This window comes from Lacerta agilis, chromosome 2 (assembly GCF_009819535.1).
Source record: "Lacerta agilis isolate rLacAgi1 chromosome 2, rLacAgi1.pri, whole genome shotgun sequence".
NCBI classification, from domain to species: Eukaryota; Metazoa; Chordata; class Lepidosauria; order Squamata; family Lacertidae; genus Lacerta; species Lacerta agilis.
Genome location: NC_046313.1, coordinates 59,439,985 through 59,466,670, shown reverse-complemented (window position 1 = coordinate 59,466,670; position 26,686 = coordinate 59,439,985). Strand labels below are relative to the sequence as shown.

Genomic DNA, 26,686 nt, shown 5'->3' with positions numbered 1-26,686 from the left:
CTCTGCTCTCATTTGTTGTTTTTTATACAACTCTAGTCACTGCTGGTGTCCTCAGAAGTGCATCCTTGAGTTGGACCTTTTCTCACTAATTACTTACATGAAAAGCAGTCTCTTGGGGAGTTTTTCTGTGCATTAACAGCTTCCACGGGATTTCTGTTGTATCACTTTTCCACCGAGTTATTTTTCTATGAAGCTACTCAATACTACATAGCAAAAAAAAAAACTTGCTACAGTCTAAGGACAGTTTTGAAGGTGGTGGATAAAAGTAGAGACAAAGCATCTCAATTCCATATATAGATTGAACTTTTTTTAAAAAAACAACAACTCAACAACAACCCTGGACAGCCACTTCCCCCAAAGAACTGTTTGGTTTTAGATGCAATAGGCTAGCAATGTGTTCTTTTGATTTTGTGTAACAGAATTCTGGACTCATCTTAACTTGCCAGAGTTAAGATCCATTCCCTTCAGAGATCCATTTAGAAAAAACACTTAAATTGTATGAAAGCAATAAGCTGATTCTTCCCCATCTGTCTTTTTAGATGCACCTTAGCTTTTTATTATCTCAGATTATTTTGTATTCACTAGTGCATTGTCACATGTAGATATTCGATACATATTTACCATGGTAGTGCTGTGGATCTGAATGGGAATTTTCATTTACATTGCATTATTGCTTCACAGAAATCCCAAGCTTGTTTTCTCAGAAGTAACTCACTGCTTTCAGTGACATTTACTTCCATGTAAGTGGATACCATTGCAGTCTTTGTCTTTTTGTCAAGAACTAGGGAGAAGCAATTGTGCAAGAAGTGTTTACCTCTGCAAACGCTCCACAGGGTTGGTTTAAATAGCGCTGGAATGAGTACCAGCCAAACAGGATTTTGTCATAGCTCATTTTCTTATTAACACTGCATTTATTTATATCCTGTCATTTAATTTTGCTAAAAATTCACAAGGCAGCTTCCACTAAACCAGGCACAAAACTGTTCAGAAACTAACTGCATTAATATAAATTAGCATCATGAAACAAGAGAAAACTGCAGGGTGGTTTTAAAAAAAATTGTGCTACTAAAATTAAACTGTTAATTAAAATACCAGGCAAATAAGTTTTAACTTTACATCAAAAGTAAAGTGGACCGGCCCCCTGCTGAAAATGTTTGCTGATCCCTGGTCTACGCAGCTTACAAGGAGAGGAGAGGTGTGAAATTACATATTGCTAGGGCTAAGTCTTTGCTAGCACAATAATAGTTGAATACCACTCTTCATTAATTCTATAATGAAATGTGTGTAGTCAACCACACTCTCTGCAATTCACAGGTGAGAATAAGCACATTCCGGTACATGGATGGGTGAGGCTAAGATACAGCATGGAAAGCCAACAGCAAGGCTTGATAAAGAATGGAGAAGCCAACACAATCTGCATTCAAATGTACCCAAAGTTGAGAAAGTAGGAGCTCTCATTTGGAAGCAAATAGCACCAAATGGCAAAAGCAGCATAGCAAGTAGCAGACCACACAGCAAGTGAAATACACACATAATACCATCTAGAGGACGTTGCTCCCATTTTACAGATGAGAAAACAATGAGGCACAGCAATAACTAGTGAATTTATAGCAGAGAATTTCAAAGCAGAAATAAGCAAAGCAATAAATGAGTGGTGCTCCACATACCAGGAGCCACTGTAGAATTGGGCATATCTCAGGCTACTACCCCTTGGTGTCTGAAGGTGAAGGCTTTCAGAGCAAGAACTTAGAAAATAATCTTTAAAAATTGTTGCAGCATTACTTAGGGAAGTTTTTAATGTTTGATGTTTTAGCGTGGTTTTAATATTCTGTTGGGAGCCGCCCAGAGCCTGGTTCATCAGTCTCTCTAGTTCCATCATGCCAAATGAATGCTGGACCTTTTCTCGATACCGATGGTGTCCAAGTTGTAGCAACAATATTATTGATAACCAAATGGCCTGTAAAAACAGAAAGGAACTATTGGCATTTTGGACTGTACCTCTCCCTTAGGTTATTTCCCTTTTTATATTATGGGCTGTACAGTTCTGAGTGTTTTAAGTGTTTTCTTCAAAACAGGTTTTGGTTCCGCAGCACAGTTTTGGTGGCAGATTAGTTTCTTCCTGACTCAGAGAAACGATACATAAAATGTCACAGGACCTTGCATGTAGCTGAGGTCCACTTCTGTAGACCTAGGCTGATGAGAATATGCAAGGGGTAAAAGTGTATTCTTGGAACAAGCCAAAAACATTTTCCTGCTTGTGGCTGTACAGCAAATGGCACCGCCTTCTCTCCAAATTGAGCTGCTGCCCTGTACCTAAGGGCAGTCAAGTTATTTTGACACTTGTCATCTCCTTGGTTTTAATGAATAATAAATAAACTGCTCTACTGCTGTGTGCCACCTCATGAGAAGAGAAGACTCCCTGGAAAAGACCCTGATGCTGGGAAAGATTGAGGACACGAGAAGGGGATGACAGAAGACGAGATGGTTGGACGGTGTTCTTGAGGCTACCAACATGAGTCTCACCAAACTGTGGGAGGCAGTGAAAGACAGGCGTGCCTGGCGTGCTCTGGTCCATGGGGTCACAAAGAGTCGGACACGACTGAACAACAACTACTACTTTGTGGGACATCATTGGGAGAAGAAAAGGCTAAGGAGTAAACCCTATATAAGTATGGAGTGTAGCCCCTAAGGTGGTTGGATGGTGCATTTTACACCACCTCCTGGCAACTCCTGCAGCCAAGCTGGTGCCAGACGTATTGCTCTGCTTTACTTTGGACCACATCAGCGGGGTTAAGAGAGTGGTCTTGTCTGGACAGCCCACAACCTCACACACACTGCCCAGGCTTGCAGCCCAGAGAGGTCACTTGGGTGCTGCTAATGCAGCAGTTTGACTTCACCCCCCGAAGCACACAACATTGTCTCTTGAGACAGACAGGTGCCAACAAAATAAGCTTTTCATGAAACCCGAATCCAGTGCCTGGGCAGATGCCTCATTCTGCCTACCAGCCCTTATTCATCTGGTCCCCGGATTAATGACTGCCAACTCAGTCTTGAAATGTCTTCCATTTTCATGATCTCTTTTTGTGCATCATTTCGTGGAAAAGGAACTTGGAAATAAAAAAATTCTTCCTCATTTTCTTTTGTGGTTTTATGTGGAAACCTAATAAATAGAAAAGGGAAATGATAACCAGTATTCTAGCCAATCAGAAATGGCAACTTCCTGATGTTTAGAGTTCGAGGTAGAAAATTCTTCCCAAAAGGCTCAAGCTGTACTTCTGCCTTTGTTATGAGAGTGCAGTAGCTTGTTCCAATGCTTCCTAAGCAAATAGGTCATTTTTAAAAAGAGGTGAGCTACTAAAATTTCCACCAGAAGTAGCTAGACAAGAGAAATAAAAAGAATGTATATTCTTTGTAAACCTTCAGCACAGGATTGTTCCAGGGCAGAACTCCTATTTCCTTTTGATCTTGAAGGATTCATGTGCTCGAATCCTGCTTGCTGGTTTCCCACAGGTATCTCATTGGCCAGTGTGAGAACAGGATGCTGGACTAGATGGGCTTATTGGCCTGATCCAGCAGGTTCTTATTGTCCACACAGACTGGCAGTGGCTCTCTGGGGCTTCAGACAAAGATTTCTCCCATTCCTAATTAGGGACCAAACCAGGGAAAGCAGATACTGTACCACTGAGCTGTGGCCCTCTTGCCTGGTGAAAGGCTCTTGGTTTGCAAAACCTGAGGAAGCCCTTTGCCTCTTGAAGAGCAAATAGCCAGAAGATGATAATAGTGAGCTAAGTGGACCGATGGTATGTGTCTCAGTACAAGAGTTTCCTTACTTGTGAACTATCTGAACTGGTGAGGCAAGTCATACTCATGATATGGTTGGCAAGCATTCATTCAATCCCCCACGAAAGTGGTGATGCCACTTCACTTCAGAGTACAGGCATCTGTGTGCTATTGTGGGGTGTGTTCACACCACGATGTTTGCACGTCTAGTTTCATAAGCTGGGGGGGTGGAGGGGGCAGGAGATGAATAGCAAAGGTATTATAGGTGGAAGCTTGACTCACCCTCGCCCTCTCTTCCTACTCACCCAATTTCATTAAAACTACATGTTACACTGCTCTACAAATATTCTTGTCAAGAGCGCTTGTGACCTAATATCACTGTTACGGATGAGAGAGTTGCACATCACAGGATACAATAAGAAGCCACACAACAAGTAGTGTGTTATTTTAGAGATGAAAATATTTGGGGATTTGTTTACAAAATCAGTTCTGTACCAAGAGAAGCTGAAATGTCTGAACTACATCTGTTGTACAAATCAAGCGTATCTCTGCTTATTTTGCGTTATTTGGCTTTTGGTGGTCATGTGATGATGCAAGCTGATATGCAGGCACTGAAGTCTTACCCTTCAGTGCCTGGAAACCTTCAATATGTTCCCCTAGTCCTCAAATATGATCCCCTAGTCACTGCCAACATACTTTCAAACCTGCTAGTTAAATCATCTACATTCAGCAAGTGTCTTAATCTGCTAATGTGGACTCCAGTCTTCAATAAATCAGTTAACACTGGTAATGAGCATGGTACCCACAAGATGTTTTGCACTAGACCTCACCAATCAAACCAGGCTGTGGCTGATGGGAGTCCAAAACATCTGGAGGGCACCTGGTTGACATATGTTAGGGCCCAGCACAGGCCCCATTTCAGTGCAGTGACTGTCCACTGTAAACATGATCCAGTGAAAGGTTCTAGCTGAGCAAGTGTGACTTATTGTCCTGATCCCCTGGCCGATCCAGCAGCCAGACAGCGTGCCAAGACCGAGTCCAAAATCCAAGGGTCAATCAGCATCTGCAAAGTCCACAGTCCGAGATTCAAAGTCAAAGGCTGAAGGTCTGGAAACTAAGTTCAGGGTCAATCCAAGACCGAAGTAGAAACCTGTGGTGGTCCAGGAGAGCACAAGACAAGTTCCTTCACGGCTGTTGAGCAGACACGGCACCTAATCTCTGCTGTCTTCTTATACTGTGCCTGCTGGCTGTAGCATCTGGGCTTGATGAGGTAGGTGACCCTCACCTGCTCTCAGCTTGCTCCAGCTGAGGAATCGCATGCCTTCTTCCCCACCTGGCCAGCTAATGAATTGGGCTGTAGATCTTGGCCTGTCTCTGCTTCCTGGAGTGCCCTGCCTGCCATTCCCTATGCCTCAGGACCTGCCATATTGATGCGGCTCCTCTGGCTCTGGCAAGGGGTTTGGGTTCTTGTGCACTGGTCCCCATCCCCTCGTCATCGTCTGTTACCCCATGAGTACATCCTACACCAACCTCTCCTTCCCCATCCCCAGCTTGCCCTCCCCCCCCGTGTGATCCAGTCCCAGCTGCACCCCTGGCCGAGATCTTCCTCCTCTTCCTCCTCCCTGAGCTCCTACCAGTTCATGACACTTATTCCCATACCCTCCAACATTTCTCCGATGAAAACAGGGACATCCCATTACATAATGATAATTTTACTATTTATACTGCACACATCTTACTGGGTTGCCCCAGCTACTCTGGGCAGCTTCCAACATACATATAACATAATGGAACATTAAACTTTTTTTTAAACTCCCCTATACAGGATTGCCTTCAGATGGCTCAGGGATTGGATAACTCTATACCCTCCAACATTTATCTGATGAAAATACAGACAACCTAAGTAAAAGCGAGACATTCTGGGATCAAATCAGAAACCAGGACAGCTTCTCTAAATCAGGGTGTCCCTAGAAAATAGGGACACTTGGAAGGTCTGTACTCCCAAGTGCTGGTAACACTTGGGGTAAAGGGAAATGGTTTGGATCTTGACATGTTTTCAACAGGCCTTGTTAGCATTGGACATTGCATCTCTCTTGCAATGCTGGCCCAACTTCACAATACTGCCCCCATTTTTCTTCGTTGGGATATGCTGACTGAGGACAACACTTAATACACTTGACAAAGCTGGCCCTAGTGCATTAAAGTGTAATGTGCCATAGGAATTTGTTGGTTACCCCTCTGGACCCTTTATCATGTCCTTGTTATTTGGTTATACTGAATTCAATATATGGCAATATATGGCATCACTGTCTAGGAAGATGGTTAACACAAAAATACACAATCTCTGCAGTCTTTTTTCTTTAGTCTAAACTTGACATTTACATTGGGACTGGCTGGTATTTCCGAAGCCTGCTCACTCCACCTATGAGAGAACAAAAACTGGGGACTTTCATTTGTTCTGTTTCTGTGATGACACAGGTCCTGCTATTGAATGTTGCAACTGGGAGTTCTAGGCTGTGGCGTTTTAAATTTAGGTGGTGTTTTTTGTTCTTTTTTTGGTTGCAAATGAGTTAATAAAAGGTTGGTAGTATATGATCTTCACTCCTTGTGTCTCACTGTTTCAGGGAAATTTTTAATCTAGGTTTTACACCCCCACATAAGAACAGTATTGTTAATCACAACTTGCTATATTGTGGTGTATTGCCTCATAAATATGCACCAGTATGTTAAAAGATTCACCACATGCACTTTCCAAATCTCCCCTCCAAAGCCCAATGTGAAGTAAAATCTCTCTCCAAAGAACAAAAAGTTACTTTATTTGAATAAACCATGCCGTGAGAGAGCCATGAGCTACATTACAGTGTTCTCAAAACGCACAGTCTATGTGGTAGCACAAAAAGCTGCAGAACTCTGCCTGACAACCAGTGATGTCATTTGAGTAGCCAATGAGATTTTTTAAAAAAAGTTAAAGCTGGGATAATTTACTTACGACCTGTGTGTTGGTACTGGTGGGGGTGGAGGAAGGACTTGAAGGGTTTTTCCAATTCTTTAGGTCCTGCAACTTTCACTTCCCATTTCTGTGCTTCTAGAAGCTTCTGAGGATTGCAACAGCCTTTATAGAGCCCTTGCTGGTCCCAGGCAGAACATCTTAATTTGCAGCCACCAAGAAGAACATCAAAAGAGACAGCGCCATGGAAGATGACAGGAACAACCTTCTCCCCAATACATACACTGGTTCTGCTCCAGTGCCAGAAAGGTACATATCACTGCATGTGTGCTCTTTCCCCCCACTACCTTGCACTTTTCATAATTTGTATGGGGTAAATAAGCATCAAGGTTTCCCACTGTGAACTGTCTGCCCCCTAGAAAGGCAGCCTCGCAGTGCCAGCCCCACCATTAGGCAAAGTGCGGCAGCTGCCTCAGCCAGTAGATTTTAGAAATCATGAAAGGGCATCATATTGAAACGTATTTAATATGTATTATATTTTTATCGCAGGGGAGGTGGGAAGGTGTTTGCAGGATTTTCTGTCTCAGGTACCAAAATAACTAGACTGGTTTGCACACCCCCTTTTTTCCTTTTCCTTTTTTCCTTTTTGATGGTGGTAGGGAGGCACCTGATGTTGCTCATGATGTTGGATCAGGCCAAGAGATAGTGTAACTGCGTGTACTTTCTTTGTAGCTGCCAACAGGTCCCAACTAGGTGGGCAGAAAGCTGTAGTAAGGTATGGCACTCAGCTTTCAATCCCTATAAAATTAAAAGGCTAAAACAGCAAAATATTGGGTAGCCTAAATTGGGTGGTGGTGGAATTAACTGAAACTGCAAACCTGTATGCATTTACCTGGGTGAGTAAGCCCCTTTGTACACAGAGAGATGATTTGGGAATAGGATTGCATTGCAGAAATGACTCCTGCTTGTTTGCTAACCAGTGAGGTTCGAACAAAGCTACTTTATATTTCTCCTCATGCTGAATTGGCAGACCTTTGCTACAGTTAGTTCTGCCACAGTTAGTGTTGTTTCATACTTGGGCTGTTTTTTCATAACTGAAAGGAAAAGTTTGGTGCAATTGATGCTTTTTAACTTTTATTCTTGCCTGCACCTCTCCAAATAAGGGGCGATTGGTATGTTTTATATAGTCTCTCAGCCCTATATTTTATAACAATTCTTTGGAACTTTTGTATTTACCAGCCACCACTAAGCATTTGAGGGGAGGGGGTGTGTTCTTTCTTTCTTACCTTTTTATCCTGCTGGAAAGGCTATTTTACTTTTGAGGGAGGAGGAAATGGAAAGTAAAAAATATCAGTGTGTGAGTTTGATTGTTTAGTAAGGATCTGAGCCTGGGTTTCCACACGCAAACCAACCTCTCTAGCCCTTGCACCACACTTACTTTTCATAGTGTGCCTCCATTTTCTTTGTCATGCTTTCAGGTTTCTTGTCTTTTTATTAATACATGGCGAATAATGATTTCTTAACAACAGTGACCATTTCGGGGAATTACACTGCTGCGACGCTGGCAATAGGCAGTTCCTGCTAAACAAAAAAGCGAAAGCCAATCACATAATAGAGATATGGTAATGTCACTTGTTGCTAGGGAGAAAGGTGTTCAGAAAATTAATATCCACACTTAAACATTATAGCAGACTTTCTGTCCCGCATGTTGAGTTATATGGAGCTAAACTATACTGGAGATGGATTTTTATTTTTAAAGCAACAAGCATTATATTCTGCTTATGAATCAGATCACATTTAAAGTGAATAACTTCCGCTGGGGCTGTCTAGACTTGAATTTACATGACAGAGAATTACTATTAGAACTTAACTGTTTCATAGAATTATAGAATCACAGAATTGTACAGTTGAAAGGTACCCCGAGGTACCAACCCCTGCAATGCAGGAATCTCAACTAAATAATGCCTGATAGATCCAACCGCTGCTTTAAAATCTCCAAGGAAGGAGAGCCCACAGCCTCCCGGGGCATGGGCGTAGCCAAGAGGGGGCAGGGAGGGGTATCTGCCCCCCTAAATCAAGTAAATCAATACAAAATACTTCAGTAACTGAGGTTCTTTGTTTTCCCCAACCCCAACATAAAGCCTGCCCCCCATGTCCCAAGGGAGTCCATTCCACTATCATGCCACTCTTACTGTTGTTCTTCCTGGTGTTTATTCAGAATCTTCTTTCTTGTAACTTGAAGCCATTGGTTTGGGTCCTAGCCTCCAGAGCAGGAGAAAACAAGCTTGCTCCATCTTCCATATGACAGCCCTTTAGATATTTGAAGGAGGTTATCTCCTCTCAACTGCCACATTTTTTTACCAGGCTAAACATACTCAACCCCCTCAACCATTCCTCATAAGGCTTGGTTTCCAGACCCTTTATTATCTTGGTAACATTCCTCATGTTCCAGGTTGTCGATATCCAGGGCTTTTCACCTCTCAGGTGGGCATCATTGCCATTGTAAGAGAACAAGGGAGACGTTCATCGTGAGTTCCCCCACCTCTTTTTCTAGAAAAATAGCACTGTGTGATATCCATCTTAAATTGTGGCACACAGAACTGGACACAGTATTCCTGGTGTGGTCGGACCAAGGCAGAATAAAGCGGGACTATGACTTCCCTTGATGAGGACCCTACACTTCTGTTGATGCAGCCTTTAGGGTTTGTTTGTTTGTTTGTTTGTTTGTTTCTGCATCACACTGTACCTTCTGGTAGATTAAGCAGGTGCTGTAAATAATTGGGAACTGTTTTTAAAATATTGATTATTGAGAGTATTAATATAAAACAGCCCCCCCTTGCACTGTATTTCATGATTTAATTTAGATTTTTGTAAGCACTATGTATTCTGCAAATAGGATTAAGAATTTCTGTTTAGCATAATATTCAGTCCCATTGTTAATATTAAAAAGCCAATCCAAGCATCTCTTCCACTAAAACAAAAAACAAAATCCTGGTTTCCTTACCCACCGCTAAGTATTTTTTTGGTGTGGGGATCTGTTCCTCCCCCCGCCCCTTACCTTCCCCCCCCCCTGCCCCTGCCCCGAAAAGCTACTTTACTTTCAAGGATGGAGAAAATGGAATGCAACTGCTTTCCCTTTTCCTACACATGCAGTTAGTGTGTTACTTGTTCCCCTCCAGAAACTCTAAAATACAACATTTTTGCATCATAACAGCCCCATAAAGTTGTCTGGGTTAAAGAGCTGAAAAAAGCACCCAGTAAGCTTGATTTGAACCTGGGTTTTCACATGCAAGCCAACCTCTCTCACTCCTGCACCACACTTACAAAATGGAGGCACGCTAAGAAAAGCATGTCATGTTCTCAGGTTTCTTGTCTTTTCATTTTTATATGGCGAATAATGATTTTTTTTTAACAACAGTGACCATTTTGGAGAATTACCCAACAGTCAAAGCCAATCAAATAATAGAGATATGATGATGTCACTTGTTACTAGGGAGAAGGGTGTTCAGAAAGTTAATATCCATACTTAAACATTATAGCAAACTTTTTGTCCTACAGGATAAATTATATGGAGCTAAACTGTACTGGAGATGGATTTTTTTTAAAGCAACAAGCATTACATTCCTCTCTGAATCAGATCCAGAACATTTAAAGTGGATGGATTAACTAGGGTTTTTAAGTCTTGAATGTACATGACAGGGGACATAAATAGTAGGACTTCAATGTTTAGTAGAATTATAATTCTTCTGATAGAATAATAAGCTGCTGTGAGTGATTGAGTACTCTTTCTAAAAGTTAATTGTTTTTAATAAAAGTACTCACAAAACAATGTGTGCGACAGGCAGTAGTTTAGAAGAGATTAATATGCCATTATTGCAAAGCTTGCTCGTTATATAAAATAAGGTGGAAGAGAAGATTAACAAACATATTTAAAACTACTAAACATTTGTTGATTCTTGGCACTAGAACATATTTTTAAAATGTTAGTTATTTATCTGAAATGTTGCAAATGATTGCTTTATATTTAACTGTGTTTGTGTTTATGGTTATATGAGAATTCAGTTGGAATTATCTGCATTTGTGTTTTATTTTAAAGCAAATAAAGCTTTTTCTTTTTTTTAAAAAGGGCCTCATTCTCCTTTTAAACACAGAAATGAGTATTTCTCAGGTGGTGTCTGCCGCTCATAACACATGCATGCATCGTTTGAAAGGGAGAACACCCTTTTTGTTGTTAAAGTTGCTTTATTCATGTGCAGATTAATGCGAATTTACTTGACTGAATAAAACGCCTATGATTGATCAACTGTCAAGGTATCTTTAATCTGGTGACAGCCCTAATAAATACACAAAGAATTATTGATGTAACTGAAGGTCAAACTTCACATTACAATGTATCTCCATCTCTTTAAAATGTAGCTGTGGGGAGGGGAAAGGGGACACCGAGAGAGAGATCCAATATGGAACCACAGCATATGGCAAAGAATTATCCCTTTCCCCTTTCACTAGTTCGCCAGTGAACATCCCCCACCCCACCCAAACTGCTACTTACCCCATTAGTAAAATCATACAGTACTTTTAAAAAAATCAAAAATCAAATACTGTAAGGCTCATAGCAGCTTCAGTGTGCATCCTGACTTACTTGCATTGAGCTCCTCCCTGTAAGGGGTGAGCTGGATTGGCTCGGGGAACCCCCTGCTCCACTGCTAATGCACAAGAGATCTACATGCCTGTACTGGTATGCATGCAGAATTCCTTCATGCACACGCAAGGAGGTCTGTGGCCACTTGGCACATCCATGTATCCATGGGCTAGTCCATGTATTATTTGAATGTGGGTGTGGGGAGGTTAACTGAGCCCTACTGTTGTGATGGCTAATCATAATTATGTGCAGTGCTTTTTTTCTTTAAAAATGTTTAGGTGTATTCTCATTTTGACTCAAGAAAATAACCATTTTATAGTTCAAATGAGGAAAAATAAATACAGTAAATGGATAAAAGTACAAAGATTCACAAAATATTTATTGTGTACCCCGTGTGTCCCCATAAAAAAGGCACTGATTATGTGATACAAGTGAAAACATTTATATTCTGATGCAATCTACAGGCTGCAAGAGTAGAGGAGAGAAGGAGAGAGAGAGAGAGGGAGAGAGAGAGAGAGAGAGAGAGAGAGAGAGAGAGAGTGTGTATTCCTGCAGGGGGTTGGACTAGATGACCCTTGGAGTCCCTTCCAACTCAACAGTTCTTTAATTCTGTTTTACACACACACACACACACACACACACACACACACACACCTGTATAATTATTGCAATCATACAGCTTTTACTGCATTAAAGCCTATGGCATTAGATCCCCAAACATTTCTTCCTTTTCACATTCTGTCTGCCTAGCAACAAGTGAGGTGACAAGCAGAACAGATCATGACTGGCTACAGCTTGGGAATTTCCCTCACGGTGTTTTCCATCAGGATGAAGGGCTGTTAAATACTGTACGAGTAGCTTTGGGGAAAGGAACTGTAAAGGGGAATTGCGGTCCTCATGGTACCAAGGGGCGATTCCTTATAAGCAGATGCTGAGCGCATCCTGTCTCTATCTTGCACTCAGGAATTAATCTTAAATTGTGTAGAACTCTTCTATTTAAAAACTTAACTGGGTAACTGATTTCCAGACTGTGTTGTGGGAAACCATGCGACTCCTCAGAGGCTTAACTGACAGCATAGCCAATGTGGTACCCTCCAGTGGTGCTGCAGCTCTCATTACGCCTAGCCAACATGGCCAATGATCGCTTGCAGTTATGCAGTTTAGAAGACCATCAGTAGTGATGGTCAAGTTGCTTGTAAGGAAGCTTGTCTACCATTCACTAAGCATCTCACTTGAGGAACCTCTGATAAGCTGCTGAGTAACCTCAAGTCTTCAGATTCATACCCTAGGACCAAACTTGGTAAGATGGCAGGAGACCCAGGGTCAGATTTCCCACACTAAAAAAAGAAGTTTAAACTTAAAGACGCTATGTGGAGGAAGGAGAGGTGGCAAGAGCGAAGGTTTATCAGTTTCCCACTTCTGTGCTATCCCCACAATTTAGATCCCTTCTCCCAGGAGCATAGGAAGGGGGGCAGTGGGGGTGGCCCACCCCAGGTGCCATCTTTGAGGGGGGTGACAAAAAAGGCACACTGCGGTGGGCTCACCCTGCCCCCCGGGCGCAGTGAAGGATCGTGCCACCACCGCGCACAGAGGATTTCCCCGCCCCCTGGGTGCATGGCATGGCCGCCACTCCGGGCTCCCATGCAGCTAACTCTGCCACTGCCCCCTCCCAGCTACAATTTGACCCATGTAAGAAAATATAAAGGCACACATATGTATTGCCATGTAGTGCACATGTAAGCTTTGGAAGTGCATACTTTCGATCAGGAAAATTATGTGTGTGTAGCTCTTATTACCATGGCCCAACTCCACTTTCCCTCCTTTTTTACGGTTGTTGTTTTTTTAAAAAACAAACCTTTAATAAACCCATTTCACCTAATTTAGCCCTTAGTTAACCAAGTCAAAGCGTTCTGTTTGTGTTACAAGTGCAGGAGATATGCCGTGCCTTGGCTATTTGCATGCAGGTGAATCCAAACCTGTTCTAAGAAAATAAGCTCTCAACCTGGACATCTGGACCACCGATTGGACAAACTTTCATGCGTCTTTTGTATCTTGCAGGGTTTCTTCCAGCCGTAAACCTGTCTACGCTGCCTTTTCCATCCTGATAGCCTTGCTTATCGCAGGCCAGGCAGTGACTGGCTACTTTGTGTATCAGCACAACACCCAGATCTCCAAAATAACCAAGACCACCACTGAGCTGAAACTGCAGTCCCTGACCAACAACCTCCCTCACGGTTAGTAGCTTCCTTCTCCCTCTTCCTGAACACCCCCCCCCACTCCTACACTGTCTAAACACCTTAAAGTTTAACCATGATATATTTGCAAGCATTCTGAATTCTTAAAACATTTCTCAATTTTGTGTGTTAATTCTGCAAATCAGAGCTGAAGGGACTGAGCCTGGGTCTGTCAGCTGTTTATGCCCTTGAATCCTGATAGCTATCTCTTGTCTGCTTAGATAGACAGACCAGATGATAGTTTAATTTATTAAATTTATATCCCACCCCTCCTCCCAAAGAAAGCAAGGCCTAGTTGATCTACATATTCAGAATGCTGACATTTTAATCTGGGGAGCAGTCACCCTGTTCTGATCAGGTTTAGTTAGTTTTATTGTGAGATTTATAGCTTCAGTTTATATTCTGCTCTTGAGTTGCTTTCATGACTGTTATATATTGTACATTAGCAGTTTATATCAATTTACAATAAATAAAAACATGAAAAGAAGCATGAAGTCTGACACGGTACAACTTGAGCAAGGTTGCACCCTGTAGTTAGCATGGATGAGTAGGTTAGTGTTGTCAGTTGTGCAAGAGCCCTTAATATATTTGGATATGCGAAGGGGTGTCCTCCATTAGTTTGAATAATCCTCTTTTTAAAAAGCTATCTGTGCTTTTGGACAGTTTTGAGGGATTTCCCACCCAGGGGTAGAGTTTGGAAAACGTTTTTCTAATATGAGATAGATTTTGTGTGTGTGTGTGAGTGTGCGTGTGTGTGTGTGCTACTTGGGGGGAAACAAGTCTAAGTTTCTACTTTTGAGTCCAGCTCAGACACCTTGATTGAAATCATTAACTCTCTGTGCAATATAATTTGTACTCTTGTATGTTTGACTCATCTGTATAAGAGGAATATCCTTGTGGGAGACCACTTTTTAAAAAAAATCTCCCTGCATGTTTAATTACACCACTCTTTTCACCTGCAGCTCCCAAGGCAGTTAACCAGAAGAGGATGTCAATGGCCAACATTATGCCTATGGTCATGAGGGACCCAGATGAAGAGGTAAAGATGACAACTGCTTAACTAGCACAGGGCGGGGGAGGTGTTAGGGTTGCCTACTGCCTCGGAACCTCTCCTTTTCATCCATACAACTTGCCCGGTATGGATCCAAATTTGCAAGGGACAGCTGTGGATGAGGCAGAAGACATTCGCTCTGTCTTCTGGGGCCCTTCCTTTCCAGCCAGTCTGCCCATACAAAAACAAGCCCTCCTGGCTAGTATGCAACGCTCCCAGCACCTAGACCTTACACCAGTGTTGGAAATAAACGTTAGGCTCTTGAGACTGACAGGTCCTGCCTCAAATTAAGCTGTGCAGAGAGATTCCACTTGAAACAGCAGCTTCAGAGCAGGGAGAGTGAGTTGGCTCAACTTGACATGAGTCAATGTGACATGAGTGAAGCCGACAGCCTATTAGGCCAGCTCTCTTCTCAGTTCTTATTTGGCCACTTTGCAGTATGCAGGAATGGTTTGCCAGGGAATTAGCCTTCCTTGTCAACGTTCCCTAGAGGTGGCGGCAACCAGGGAATGGTGCCAAAGCTGGTTTAGGGACACCCCAGAACCCTTGGGAGGAAGTTCATACTAATGGTTTGGATCCTGATTGAAGTTCATTCCATGTAGTTTTCATTTAAGTCTACGATACATAAATGAGATCTGGGTCACACAAAAAGTCGTAACTAAGTGCCAAGAGACCTGGGTGTTAAGTAAGTCCACTGTATCTGCTGCAGTGTGTGAAGGACAGGGAAGAGCCCTCTGTGGGACTGGGCAAGGAGCAGCTTCATAGTGTGACAAAGGTTGCATGCCACCCCCAATCTATGCCAAGCGGTAGCAAGATTCCGGGGGGTTCCAGGTGCTCACCCAGGGCTGTGTTTCCCCTGGGAAAATCGTGGCACAGTGGAAGCTAGCGTCTTTAAGAAATAAGGTTTATTGTTCACATATTTGCACCTGGAGTCTTCAGTGGAGGGGGTGCAGAACAGGACACCCCATGAGTGTCTCATTGCCTCTCTCATAGCTTCATGGTTCAAAGCAGCAGTCAGTCACACATGGGCTTAGCCAAGGGGGTGGGGGTGGGGGGCAGCTGCCATCCCAATCAAGTAAGTAAATAAAAATACTTAACTGACCAATCATGTCACAGATAGCTCAGTTCTGTCCCCCCTAACATAGAGCCTGCCCCCATAACATAAATCCTGGCTACGCCCATGCAGTCATGGCTCCTGGTCTCTCGGTGCAGCCTCCTCCATTCAATGCCATCCATCCCTACTTTTTCCCTGTTCCCAGAACAACTTTAGATTTCTAAAGGACAATTTTTCCTGTGATAGCATGCCCCGATCACCTTGGTAACCTCCCAAATCTCCTGTCTTTGTCCACTCCTGGGGCACCGGAGGGGGGGGTTGGCTTTGTGCATTGCCAATTGTCCTAAAGGCCCAGCACCTGACTCTGCACTTAGCTAGCCCCAGCAGACTGGTTTGCATAAGCTAACCCATGTCTGGCACAGTTCTGCTGCTTGTATTTCCTTTCATATTTCCTTCATATTATCTAAATACTACCGTTTATTAATTTCTACCATTCACTTACAGACTCTGGTACCCTAGATCTAATACGATATTTTAACTTCTTGGTTGTTGTCTCTTCTACAGTCTCCAGAGGATAAAATGAAACTGACCAATAGCACTGAAGACCAGATCAAACGTCTGCTCATGGTAAGAGCCTCGACTCTTTGCCTGTGCAACAGTTTTGCTTGTCTTAGATGGAGAGTACTCAAGTTTGCAGCTACAGACTCAACTGCTGGAGGCCTAGGGCTGAATCCCACAAAGTCATCCTTCCACTTGCTCAATGGAACACCTGCTAGCACTCCCTCTTCCTGTGGGCCACCCAACCCACTGGGGCAGATTTGAAGAGAGAGGTAGAGGATGCAGAGGCACAAATTTGTTGACTGCAACTCACAACACAAAACGAGATATTCTTTATGTTCATGAAAAAACACTAACCTATCCTTTGTTTTCCAACCACAGTATCTGACAGGTGTGTTTGTGTTCTCAGGAAGGATTGGGGATACAGTATTTATGCAGGGATCCAAATGAGGGAAGGGTGGACAGGCACATGTGTTTCATTTCTTTTAGTGCACCAGTTAGTACTGCTAGATTGAATAGTTGGTTATTTCTTCAGCATGAAAAGCAGCAAGGCACAATTGCAGCAACCTATGCCTTTCTTTCCCATGTGCCTATACCTCTTTTGATCCAAGAACTGTAGCCTAAAAGTGTCATAACATTAACTGTGAATAATGCACTGGTTCTGAACTACGTATACACTTTGGAAACTTTCCTGCACCCAAAGAAGGCAATACTGCACCAATTAATTCTCCCAAGTGTCCTGAACCCCTGGCCTACCTGGCAGCAAGTCAGTATGCCAAGTTCAAAGCCCGAGGGTCAATCCATATGAAGTCTAAAGATCAGGAAACGCAGTCCAGGGTCATCCCAAGTAGCCAAGTCCAGCAGTCAGGATACAGTCCAGAGTCAAACCCAAAGTGCAGTCCCGCAGAGGTCCAGGAGCATCCAAGTCAATGAATATGGGCAGTTGAGCAGAGACAGCACCTTTTGTACTCTGCATGCTGATTGCAGCATCTGGGCTTGATAAGGCATGTGACCCTCACCTGTTCCAAGCCCACTCCAGCTGAGGAATCACACCCCTCCTCCCAGAGCTAGTGAGCCCCACCTGGCCAGCTAGTGAGCTGGGCTGTGGCCCTTGCCTGCCTCAGCCCCCTAGAGCACCCCTCCTGCTGCCCACTATGCCTCAGAGCCCACCATGTTCATGGAGACAGGGGCCCCTCTGACTCTGGTGATGGGTCCTGCAACTCTGGCTCCTTGCCATCCTCCATCACTCTGTGAGTACTTCCTTCCTCATCCCCTGCTTGCCCCGGTGTGTCCCAGTCCCAGCTACACCCCTCGTCAGAATCCCCATCATCCTGCCAGTTCATGACACCAAATGACCTTGGAGGGTGGCATGGCTAGCATCTGTTAAACAAGAAACTTAGATAAATTGGTGAACTCGTAATATGGGGCTATGCGGACAAAGATGGATTAGATAATAGGGAGTTTAGATAAACATTCAGACAGTGGGAGTTTGTGGTGCATAATTGCCATTAAATTTTAGGAAAAGCAAAGGATTTTCTTTTTATCTCAGCTTCTAACTGGATGCACTTACTTGCTTGCTTGTTTCTTTGTATTTTCCTCCCCAAACCCATACCACTGCCCAATGTCCCAAAGAAACCCAAGGCATTTAGGAAATTGGCAGCAAAACACTATAACTAAAAAATAATGAAACCCAATAATACAATCAATTATTGACATAAACTAAAAACAAATTTAACCGTTCCAAAACAGCTGTGCCAGCAATAAAGCTAGGGAGAGGAGCCCTCCTCTCTGTTTGTATGTTCTGCTGTGGCTGTTTTCCTCTTAAAAGGAGTTGCATCCAAACTTTGAGCTCCCCAAGGTTGGGAGGAGCAGTCGAGGGAGGCAGCTTTAGGATGAAAGGGGAGGGGGCAGAGATAGTTCAGCAATCCCTCCCACCTGTACCTTTGGCCTGCCTTAGAAGATTGTGCTGGTGACTCAACTCCTCCAAATGGGTCTGCTGCCATGCTCTCTGGTTGGACCTCGCCGGCACTGCATCTGGTTGAATTCATGAGATGGAGTTGGTATTTCACGTGCTGCCAGTCCAGACCCAATCCTTTGGCCATAGTCTTGCTATGCTGGGTGATCTCTTTCTGGGCCTCCAGCAGACTTACTTTCCTTACATAACATTTGTTAACATGTTCCTCCCTACAGCGAGCAAACCCTCTCATAAAATTTCCTGAACTGAAAAACAGCTTCATGGAAAATATGAATACTCTGAGGAACCGCATGGATTTCGAGGACTGGAAGGTAAGTGCTGCCATCTTTCACAGAACCCTCTCCCCGCCCCCCCGCCCGTCCTAAAGAGAACATGGTGTCACAATGGATAGGCAATATCTCATTTAACAGATCATAGAGTTGGAAGGGACCACGAGGATCGTCTAGTTCAGCCTCCTGCAATGCAGAAATATTTCGCCCAATGTGAGGCTCGAACCCATGGCCCTGAGATTGAGTCTCATGCTCTAGAAGCTCTCTATCCTGTTAATTTTATTTGCCTTGGGACTTACTCTTGTTGGAGTCTAAGACTTTGGACGGGACCCTAGTCCTTCCCCTCTTGTGCTCAGGGGGTGAGGGGTGGCCTACTTACGGCATAGGCTATCAGGATGGGGGAACAATACCATTGTCACTTGCAATGCTTCCTAGTTTGCTCTTGACTGCTATCTAGTGTTTTGAGTTGTTCATGTGTGGGATTTAAATAGGCCTGTTAAACTTGCTAAATGCCTGAGATTCTAGGAATTACGTTTGGGAACTGGCAGCAGAGAGTTCTTCCATGAAGGGACCACAGCGCTGGACCTCTGTTAATTATGCCAGCAAAGCCTCAGGTTTATTAGTGTAGTTACAATTGGCTGAACTGTATCAAAGCCCTTTCCTGCAGTGTACAGTGGCGTTCGCCCAGCAGTGAAACATATGGTGGACTTCTATTCTTGTCATTTAGCAATTAGACAGTGGTTAACTTACATTTATTTATTTATTTGTGGATAGGGATGCCCTTTTATTAACTGCATATGATCTCTTGCAGTCTTTTGAAACCTGGATGCACAAGTGGCTGCTCTTCCAAATGGCCAAGAATGAGATTCCAGCTGCACAAGGTATGCAAGGACTGTAGCACTGAAAGGAATTCTAAGGGTGATGGACGCAAATTCTCTGAAGGGCTCAAATCACAACACAACAGAAAACATTCCATTTTGCTGCAGCTTCACATCCTAAAGAGATGCAGGAAATCTGGTGAAACAAAATCCCAATGTACTAGAAACAGTACATTTCTGTAGGAAGGACTGAAAGGGCTCTGCTGCATGCCAGAAGACTAATGTTAATGTATGCTGATGACTTGGGGGTGGAAAGAGATATTATACAGGACACTGAGCTGCTGCTGAAAATGATAGCCCTGTGTGGAGTTCTCCCTCTTTATTTTGGAACATGGGCAGGACTGGCACCAGAATTTATGGAGCCCGCAACATGGTGCCACCCATGCCCCCCCCCAAACACCCTTCCAATGCAGCTGTGCTTTTTCTTTTTCTTTCATGGTAACGACAACTCCACCAGTGGTGGGCGGTTTTATAGATGTATGGTCTGGGGTAAATATTGTGGGTAAATTAAAATGGTAGATAGTCATCATGGATAGGAGTGGAGCTTGGTTCCCCTCAAAAGCAGCACAACCACCGTTGAAACGGTTTTCCAGAGGCCCAGTGAAGAAGGTGGCAAGGCAGCACAACAGGAGTGGGCCTATGGGGGGAGCCTTCTGGGCCTCTAGGGTCCTTGGCCAGTGCCTGTCCTAGCCAATTGCTTGCACTGGGCCTGAACGCATAGCATCTTAACCAGTGATAGATCATCACGTGTTTCCACACAGCCCCAACTCAGAAGTAATGCACAGCACGAAATCATCATGACACAAAGTGGCTAGAAACTGTTACAGGTGTGCTTGTGGAGGAGAACTCAACAGAGTGTTGCTCTTTGTGCCAGCAGCCCCATGTCCCGTGCATTGGTTTGGATCTGAAGGATGGGAGTGGAAGGCACTTCGTCTCATGCAAGGGGGCACCTGCAATTTCTGCAGACTTCCCTCTTCACCTGCAGTTCCCCATCCTACATCTCATCCAACTTTTCAGGGACACAGGGGGGTCAAATGATGGGAGGGAAGCAGCGAATTTGCATTAACCTGAGAACTCCACAGTTGGTTGGATCCAGCCCAATGCACAGCCCCACTAGCCTCAAGCAAGCCAGGGTGTGAGAGCCACTCATAGGCAATGCTCTCCCAGCTGGAGTTCATTTGCAAGGGTAAATCTAGTAATTAGTTGGCGAAAGCCTTGTAGCTCCAATTAACCTGGCAATCTTTGGGCTGGGGGGAAAGACTGCTCACCCTTAGCACAAAGACCACCCAAGCCCAGTATTCTCACTTCCAGCTGCAGTTCATTCACTGTTTCTTGGCCTTTCTGCGCTAGGCACAAAGGTTTAGCCCTACAACGTATTTCAGAACGCAGCTGCTGAAAGAGGCTGCTGAAAGGGGCTGCCAAAAAGCGTTGCCCACCTGGGTGCAATTCCTTGGCCAGGACCACTTATTTTCAGTGGCAGATCTAAGCACTTGAAGAGTGATTCCACACGGCTGTTTAGTATGCACTTGACACTGCTCACGTGTGCGACTTCTGTGCAGCATTCAGTTGATATTTGTTTCTAGAGGGTGGATGAGATCACAGAATGGCATTCTGATGAAGATGGCATCCTGTGGATGCCACAAAGGAGGGCATGCATGAACAGCACCAGGTCCCCAGTAAGCTGCCATGTGCTCTCCAAGTCCCTTCCAGTATGAATCTGTGACTGGAAGAGTTGGGAATGTGCTTAATATGATTATGCTGTATATGCCTGTTCAGAAGTAAATCCCAGGATGCTCATTCAGACTTATTGCCAGGTGAGTGTGTATAGGATTGTGGTGTATGTCTCTTTCCTTATAATCAGCACAACTTAAAAGTGCTTAACTTTGCCTTGTACTCAAAACATGGAAACATATTTGACTTGTTGGCTCACCTCCATTAGCTCCCGAGCTTCTGTGTCCTAAGAGATCTGCTGTGCAGACCTTGGTTTTTTGGGGGTGGGTGGGTGGATTTCCTTCTTTATCTCAATTGAAAACTCATGGGGCCAAGAGTAGGGCGTTCTCAGCAGTGGCACTGCAGCTCTGGATTTCAGAGAGGCCTTCCAACAACTTCTGTATCGGTTGTCTAGGTATGGAACATCTTTATAATGTAGTTGTTTGTTACATTTTAAACAAATTCTGCATTGCCTTGGATGCTGTTCTACACCGAGGGGCCTAATAATGAAAACAGCAAAAAAAAAAAAAAAAAAAGTCTTCCTTGGCAGAAGATGTGGAAAAACCTGTTACGACATGTTGTGATGCTGACCATTTTACTACTGAAATATGCTTGATGTAGAGCACAGCTTGAGCCCAAAGCCACTTGCTTCTTTCTTCAAAGGAAACGTGGCTGCAAAGGAGCACTCTCGGCTGGCTTGCAATTCAGTGGACAAGGTCTTTGTGTTAAAGAACCACTGGTTTTTTTTAAAAGCCTCTTTTCGCTCATCACAGCAGAAGCAAAACACAGTCTGCCCCTGGGAAGAGTGATTGGCAAAGAGCAATTCATTTGAAACTGCAATTATCTAAGCTAAATGATGCACCCATGATGAAAGAAGACTGTTGTTTGAATTAAGGCCCACTTCAAATATATATTTTTTTAAAAGGAAAAGGAAACCCTACTGAAACAATTTTAACAGTCACACACACACAGAGGGAGAGCCTTATTACTGACATATAGTCTTGAATTTGGACACCGACATGGCCAACCACTTTTCTGTCCCAAATTTGGGCACCAATGCAATGCTTAAAAAAAATGATTCCTCCTTCTGTGATTTCAGCTGTTTCTGAAATAAAAGCCCGCAGCCGAGATTTTCATACCAATTAGCCACTCAGCAGTGGTCGGACACATTCCCATTAGCAGAATTTATATTAATACTGCCTCCATTAAGCAGTACTCATTAGCATTTGCTCTCATTAGGCTAAATGGGTTCCCTGGGAGCCATCCCAATAAAATAGCTGTCCTAATTAAACGGGCATATTGTTACAAAAAGCAATTCTTTCCTTACACCCCCCCTTTTCCTTTCCCATGGTGCAGCCACAATGAAACAGCCTCTTCTCATATTAGTAGGCAGTTGATATACATTCAGCCAAACCAAAAAGGATTGTTTCTCCTGGACTTTCAATTTCAAAGCTGCTTCTATGGAGTTGGGGAATGCTCCCAGCTGTGCTACTTTTCTATAAGCGGGGAGCATTCAAGCATTTGGTGCTGTCTTACCACCTGAAGTGCTATGGTGCAGGGAAAGCTTTACCTCTGAACTTGGCCATATGTCTCAAACAAGGCAAGGGAGCTGTTCAGCTGTAGTTACTTACAGTTGCATCACAGGGCAATGCTAGCGGCTGGCAGTCAACTGTGCACACTGAAGTTTCTGTTTTTGTTTTGTTTAAAGTGAAAACCAGGTGCCAGACAGAAGAATGTGGTCGGGGTGTCCACCTGGGAAGATTCTGTGCCAAGTGTGATGGAAATGGCGACTATCTGCCTAAGCAATGCCATGGTAGCACTGGCTTTTGCTGGTGCGTCTACAAAAATGGCACCATGGTTGAGGGCACTACTAAAGTCCGTGGGCCACTGGACTGCGCCGGTAAAGAGCTTCTGTTTCCTATCAAGGGGGAAAGGAGTTAATAAGCAAGCAGGTGCCCTTTATATTCTTGAGTAAACTGGATTATCTAGAGTTAGGGAGCAACATCTTAATGGCCCAAGTCCTAGGAGCTAATGAGTCTCTCCCCCCCCCACCCCAGACCTGGACTTGAGTCCTAAACACAGCCAAAGTGTTTGCAGGGCAACAGCCATTGTTGCAGTTGTAGCAGTGTTCTTTCCTCTTTCTAAATAGAAGAGATGAAGTCAGGCATATAGGCAGGGTGGGCTGGGGTGCTGCGTTTCCCAAGAGTCACAACAGAACAAACACAATGACTACTTTCCACATCCACCATGCCAGACTTCCCTAAGAAGCTCTTATTACATAGGCAGTGCAGTTAGAGCAGTTTTGCCTAGTTTTGCACAAAATACTTTGGTGGCAGAATTTGGGTCATCTGGTTGTGGGGAGCCAATACTTGTTGCTGCCAAATCCACATTGTTTTTCCTTACTTGGAAGATAAACCCACTTTGATTTCTGCATGCGTGTGCCTTATGTTCCTTGTGGCTTCACCATTGGGATGGTGTTTGGTCAATATTACATGAGGCAACTTGATGTGAAAAAATAGCCTTGTTGACTGCACTTAGTCTTGCTTGATGACTGAACTTACGTCATTCTCTTATCATCACCACCACCACCAACCACATCAAGAAAGTGGGAAGACAGTTGTGAACAGTTAAGGAAGTTTCCCCTATGTTTGTGCTTCAGATTTCTACCTGATATCTGCCCCTGAGTAAGCTTTTTCCAAATGTAACAAGCAAATGCAACAGCCATGGCAAATAATTTAAAACATTGTTATGACCTTACAGCGCATAGAAATCTCAGAAAACCCAACATCTTCATTTGTGTCATTATCATTATGCTCATCTAACACATTATCAAGAAACAAAACAAAAAACAAAACTTGGAATTAGTCACATGAAAAAACCAGAAAAAAATATTGGAATTAGTCACAGCCTATGCAGAAAAAAAACTTAAATAATAAGAACGTAATAAGAACTCTGCTGGATGAAGCCAATGGCAGATCTAGCCCAGCACCCTGTTTTGAGAGTGGCCAACCAGATGCCTAAGTAGAATCTGAGTACAACAGCAATCTCCCTAATGGTGATTCCATTCAACTTGCATTCAGAGGGATAGTGCCTCTCAAAAATCATAAAACCAATATATACCCACCTGCCAATAAGTACACAACTTTGCATTGTTGAATGGACCAAAGATACAAATCAGTCAGTGCCCATTTGTCAGATTTCAAATGACCTTTCTGTCTACCGGTACAGACAGTGGAAAATAATATGGCCAGATGTTAATAATTTTGTGTATTACTAAAAATAATAATAAGATAGATAAAAAACAAACGATTGTGCTTTTGGCTGAACATGAGATAGCACAGACTGGTAGGAAGCATCCTAAAGGTGATGTGGAAACAAGAAGGCATTGGAAAGTGCTGATCTCTCTCTCTTAGGGCATTGGAAAGTGCTAATCTCTCTCTCTTCCTCCCTTTTCCAGGAAATGGGCAACTGGTGAATGTGACAGCTGGCGATACTGAGAATGTGACAGCTTCCCAGCTGAGCTTCAGTAACTAAATGACTGAGGTAAAGTAAGAATTTTGTTGATCAAACCAATGACCTATCTAAGCCCACCATTGTTTTTCCCCCATATTGGCCAACCTGATGTCCATAGGGAGCCCACAAGCAGGAGCCATTGATCACCTTATCCTCCCTGAAAGTAGCTGGCTTAGGTCAGGAGAACCTAGGGTTTCACCTTGAAAGCACCTTTCATTTCAGTGCTGGTGTTCTCAGCTACATACACAAGAGAGCAAGCCAAGTACTTTGTTTTTAAACGTAGGTGCCTTTTTTAAACAGTCCATACAGATTGAATGGGCCACACAGTTCCTGCGGTTGCCAAGGCCTTCTATGAAGAGATAATGGCACATCCATCCTCTGCCTATCTTTTTTTAAAGCCTGAAATACAGATACCGGTATTCTCTAGGTGTCAAAGGCAGAGTGGGTTTTGTGGTGTGTGTGTGCAGGAAGAGGATAGGTATACAAGCCAAATTAGGATACCTCCCCACCCCAAGGCATAACAATTAAAGGCACCATTAACTTTAAGGGGCAGCACAGCACAAGTTGTGTGTGGACTGGCTTTTTTTTGTCCTTTCCATCAATTTCTGCCTCTGCATTATTAGGAAACATTTCTGGGGCTTGACTTCTAATGCACCTTTCTCATTTCTCTCCTTTCTTTAGAAATGCCAAGCAAACAAGGCAGGCAGCAGCACCAGCTGCATCAGCTCAAGAAGCCCAGCTTATCTTCTCCAGTTTGCTCTCGTTTTTTGCTTCTGTATTGATTTCCTGAATTATGTTAGCCGCAACCACTTCTAAAATTCCTAGGCTTAAGCATTATCCTTAATGGAGGAGGGAAAAGTAGGTTGATTAAATATAATCGCCTGCTGAGCTGAGCCCTGAATTACCTTTTTAGAGAAGTAACCCTTGTACAACCACAGCTTTAGCAGCAAAATGCTTCAAGCAAGAAAGGGTGATGTTTTCCTCAATTATTCAGCTCATGCAGAGAGGATCTTTTTCCTTTTTTTTTGCTGAATAAACCCTGCAGTGATTCTTGTGGCTGATCAGGCTACATGAATAGGGGAACATTTACTGAATGTATGTGAATAACAATAGGATTCTGAGACAGTGAGAACATCTTCTGCAACATCCGTTTCCCTCAAATGTGGGTGGTGGTGGGAATATAACATTGTTTTCCAAATATATTCTTCAAAGGTTTATTACTCTATGTTTAATTCACCTTACTCTTCCCCCGCTGGATTCCTCCTGATTTTAGACAAGTCTTACAAGAGGCAGAAGGTTTCTACTGAATCCTTCATTTATTTGTTCTTTGCATCTTTCTGCTTTGGTGATCACTTGTAGCCGAGTAAGGTTGCCTTCCATGAACACAGTCTGAACAGTGAGTCCGTAAGTGACTGTGGAGCCCAGTTCTGGATCCACATGTCCTGCCACAGTGAGGACATAGGCTCTCCAGGCAGGAGTTGATCACAGTAAGGGTTTGCCTTCCTCTTAGCAAGTTTCTCCTTTTTGCCCTGAGTTTGTGCTTCTTCAAAGGGAAATTATCGAGTGTTCTTTACATATATGGATATGAACTGCCGTCATCCTGAGTCATGCTGGCTGGGGCTGATGGGAATCAGGGTCCTGATGGTCTAGAGCAGGCATAGGCAACCTTCGGCTCTCCAGATGTTTCGGACTACAATTCCCATCATCCCTGACCACTGGTCCTGTTAGCTAGGGATCATGGGAGTTGTAGGCCAAAACATCTGGAGAGCCGATGGTTGCCTATGCCTGGTCTAGAGGAATGGAGGCATTAACTTAAGTAAGGTTTAAATATAGTTGTGAATCCTGAAACCCCAAATGCTATACCCTATGGAGTTGGTTGTGTACCCTTTGCATTTGCTAGCATAGCCCTAGAGCTTGCTTTAGCAGTTTCTAGCAAGAGAATACTGGAATTGTAGGTAAGGCTATATAAATCTATCTGGGCAAAGAACAGGCTTCTCCCGCATCCAAAGCAAATATAAGTGAATGTTTCTTCAATTACGCAAGCAAGCCAGCAGAGTGGATATATATTAGTGATACAT

General features: G+C 43.6%; 1 protein-coding gene across 1 annotated transcript; it reads left to right on the top strand.

The window, feature by feature from the left end:
• Positions 1 to 6,780: 6,780 nt before the first annotated feature.
• On the top strand, positions 6,781 to 25,635 carry CD74 (CD74 molecule). Its single transcript, XM_033140295.1, has 9 exons — positions 6,781 to 7,036; positions 13,425 to 13,600; positions 14,563 to 14,639; positions 16,270 to 16,332; positions 18,454 to 18,549; positions 19,319 to 19,388; positions 22,804 to 22,995; positions 24,553 to 24,638; positions 25,290 to 25,635. Exons 1-8 carry the CDS (start codon positions 6,972 to 6,974, stop codon positions 24,627 to 24,629), a joined length of 816 nt encoding a protein of 271 aa, XP_032996186.1. The 5' UTR covers positions 6,781 to 6,971; the 3' UTR covers positions 24,630 to 24,638; positions 25,290 to 25,635.
• Positions 25,636 to 26,686: the final 1,051 nt, after the last annotated feature.

Excerpts from the sequence above, each read along its gene's own strand:
- CD74 (XM_033140295.1), top strand. The coding sequence starts at position 6,972 with ATGGAAGATGACAGGAACAACCTTCTCCCCAATACATACACTGGTTCT. Across the intron at positions 14,640-16,269 it reads TGAGGGACCCAGATGAAGAG|TCTCCAGAGGATAAAATGAA; the intron begins GTAAAGATGACA and ends TCTCTTCTACAG. Across the intron at positions 22,996-24,552 it reads TGGGCCACTGGACTGCGCCG|GAAATGGGCAACTGGTGAAT; the intron begins GTAAAGAGCTTC and ends TCCCTTTTCCAG.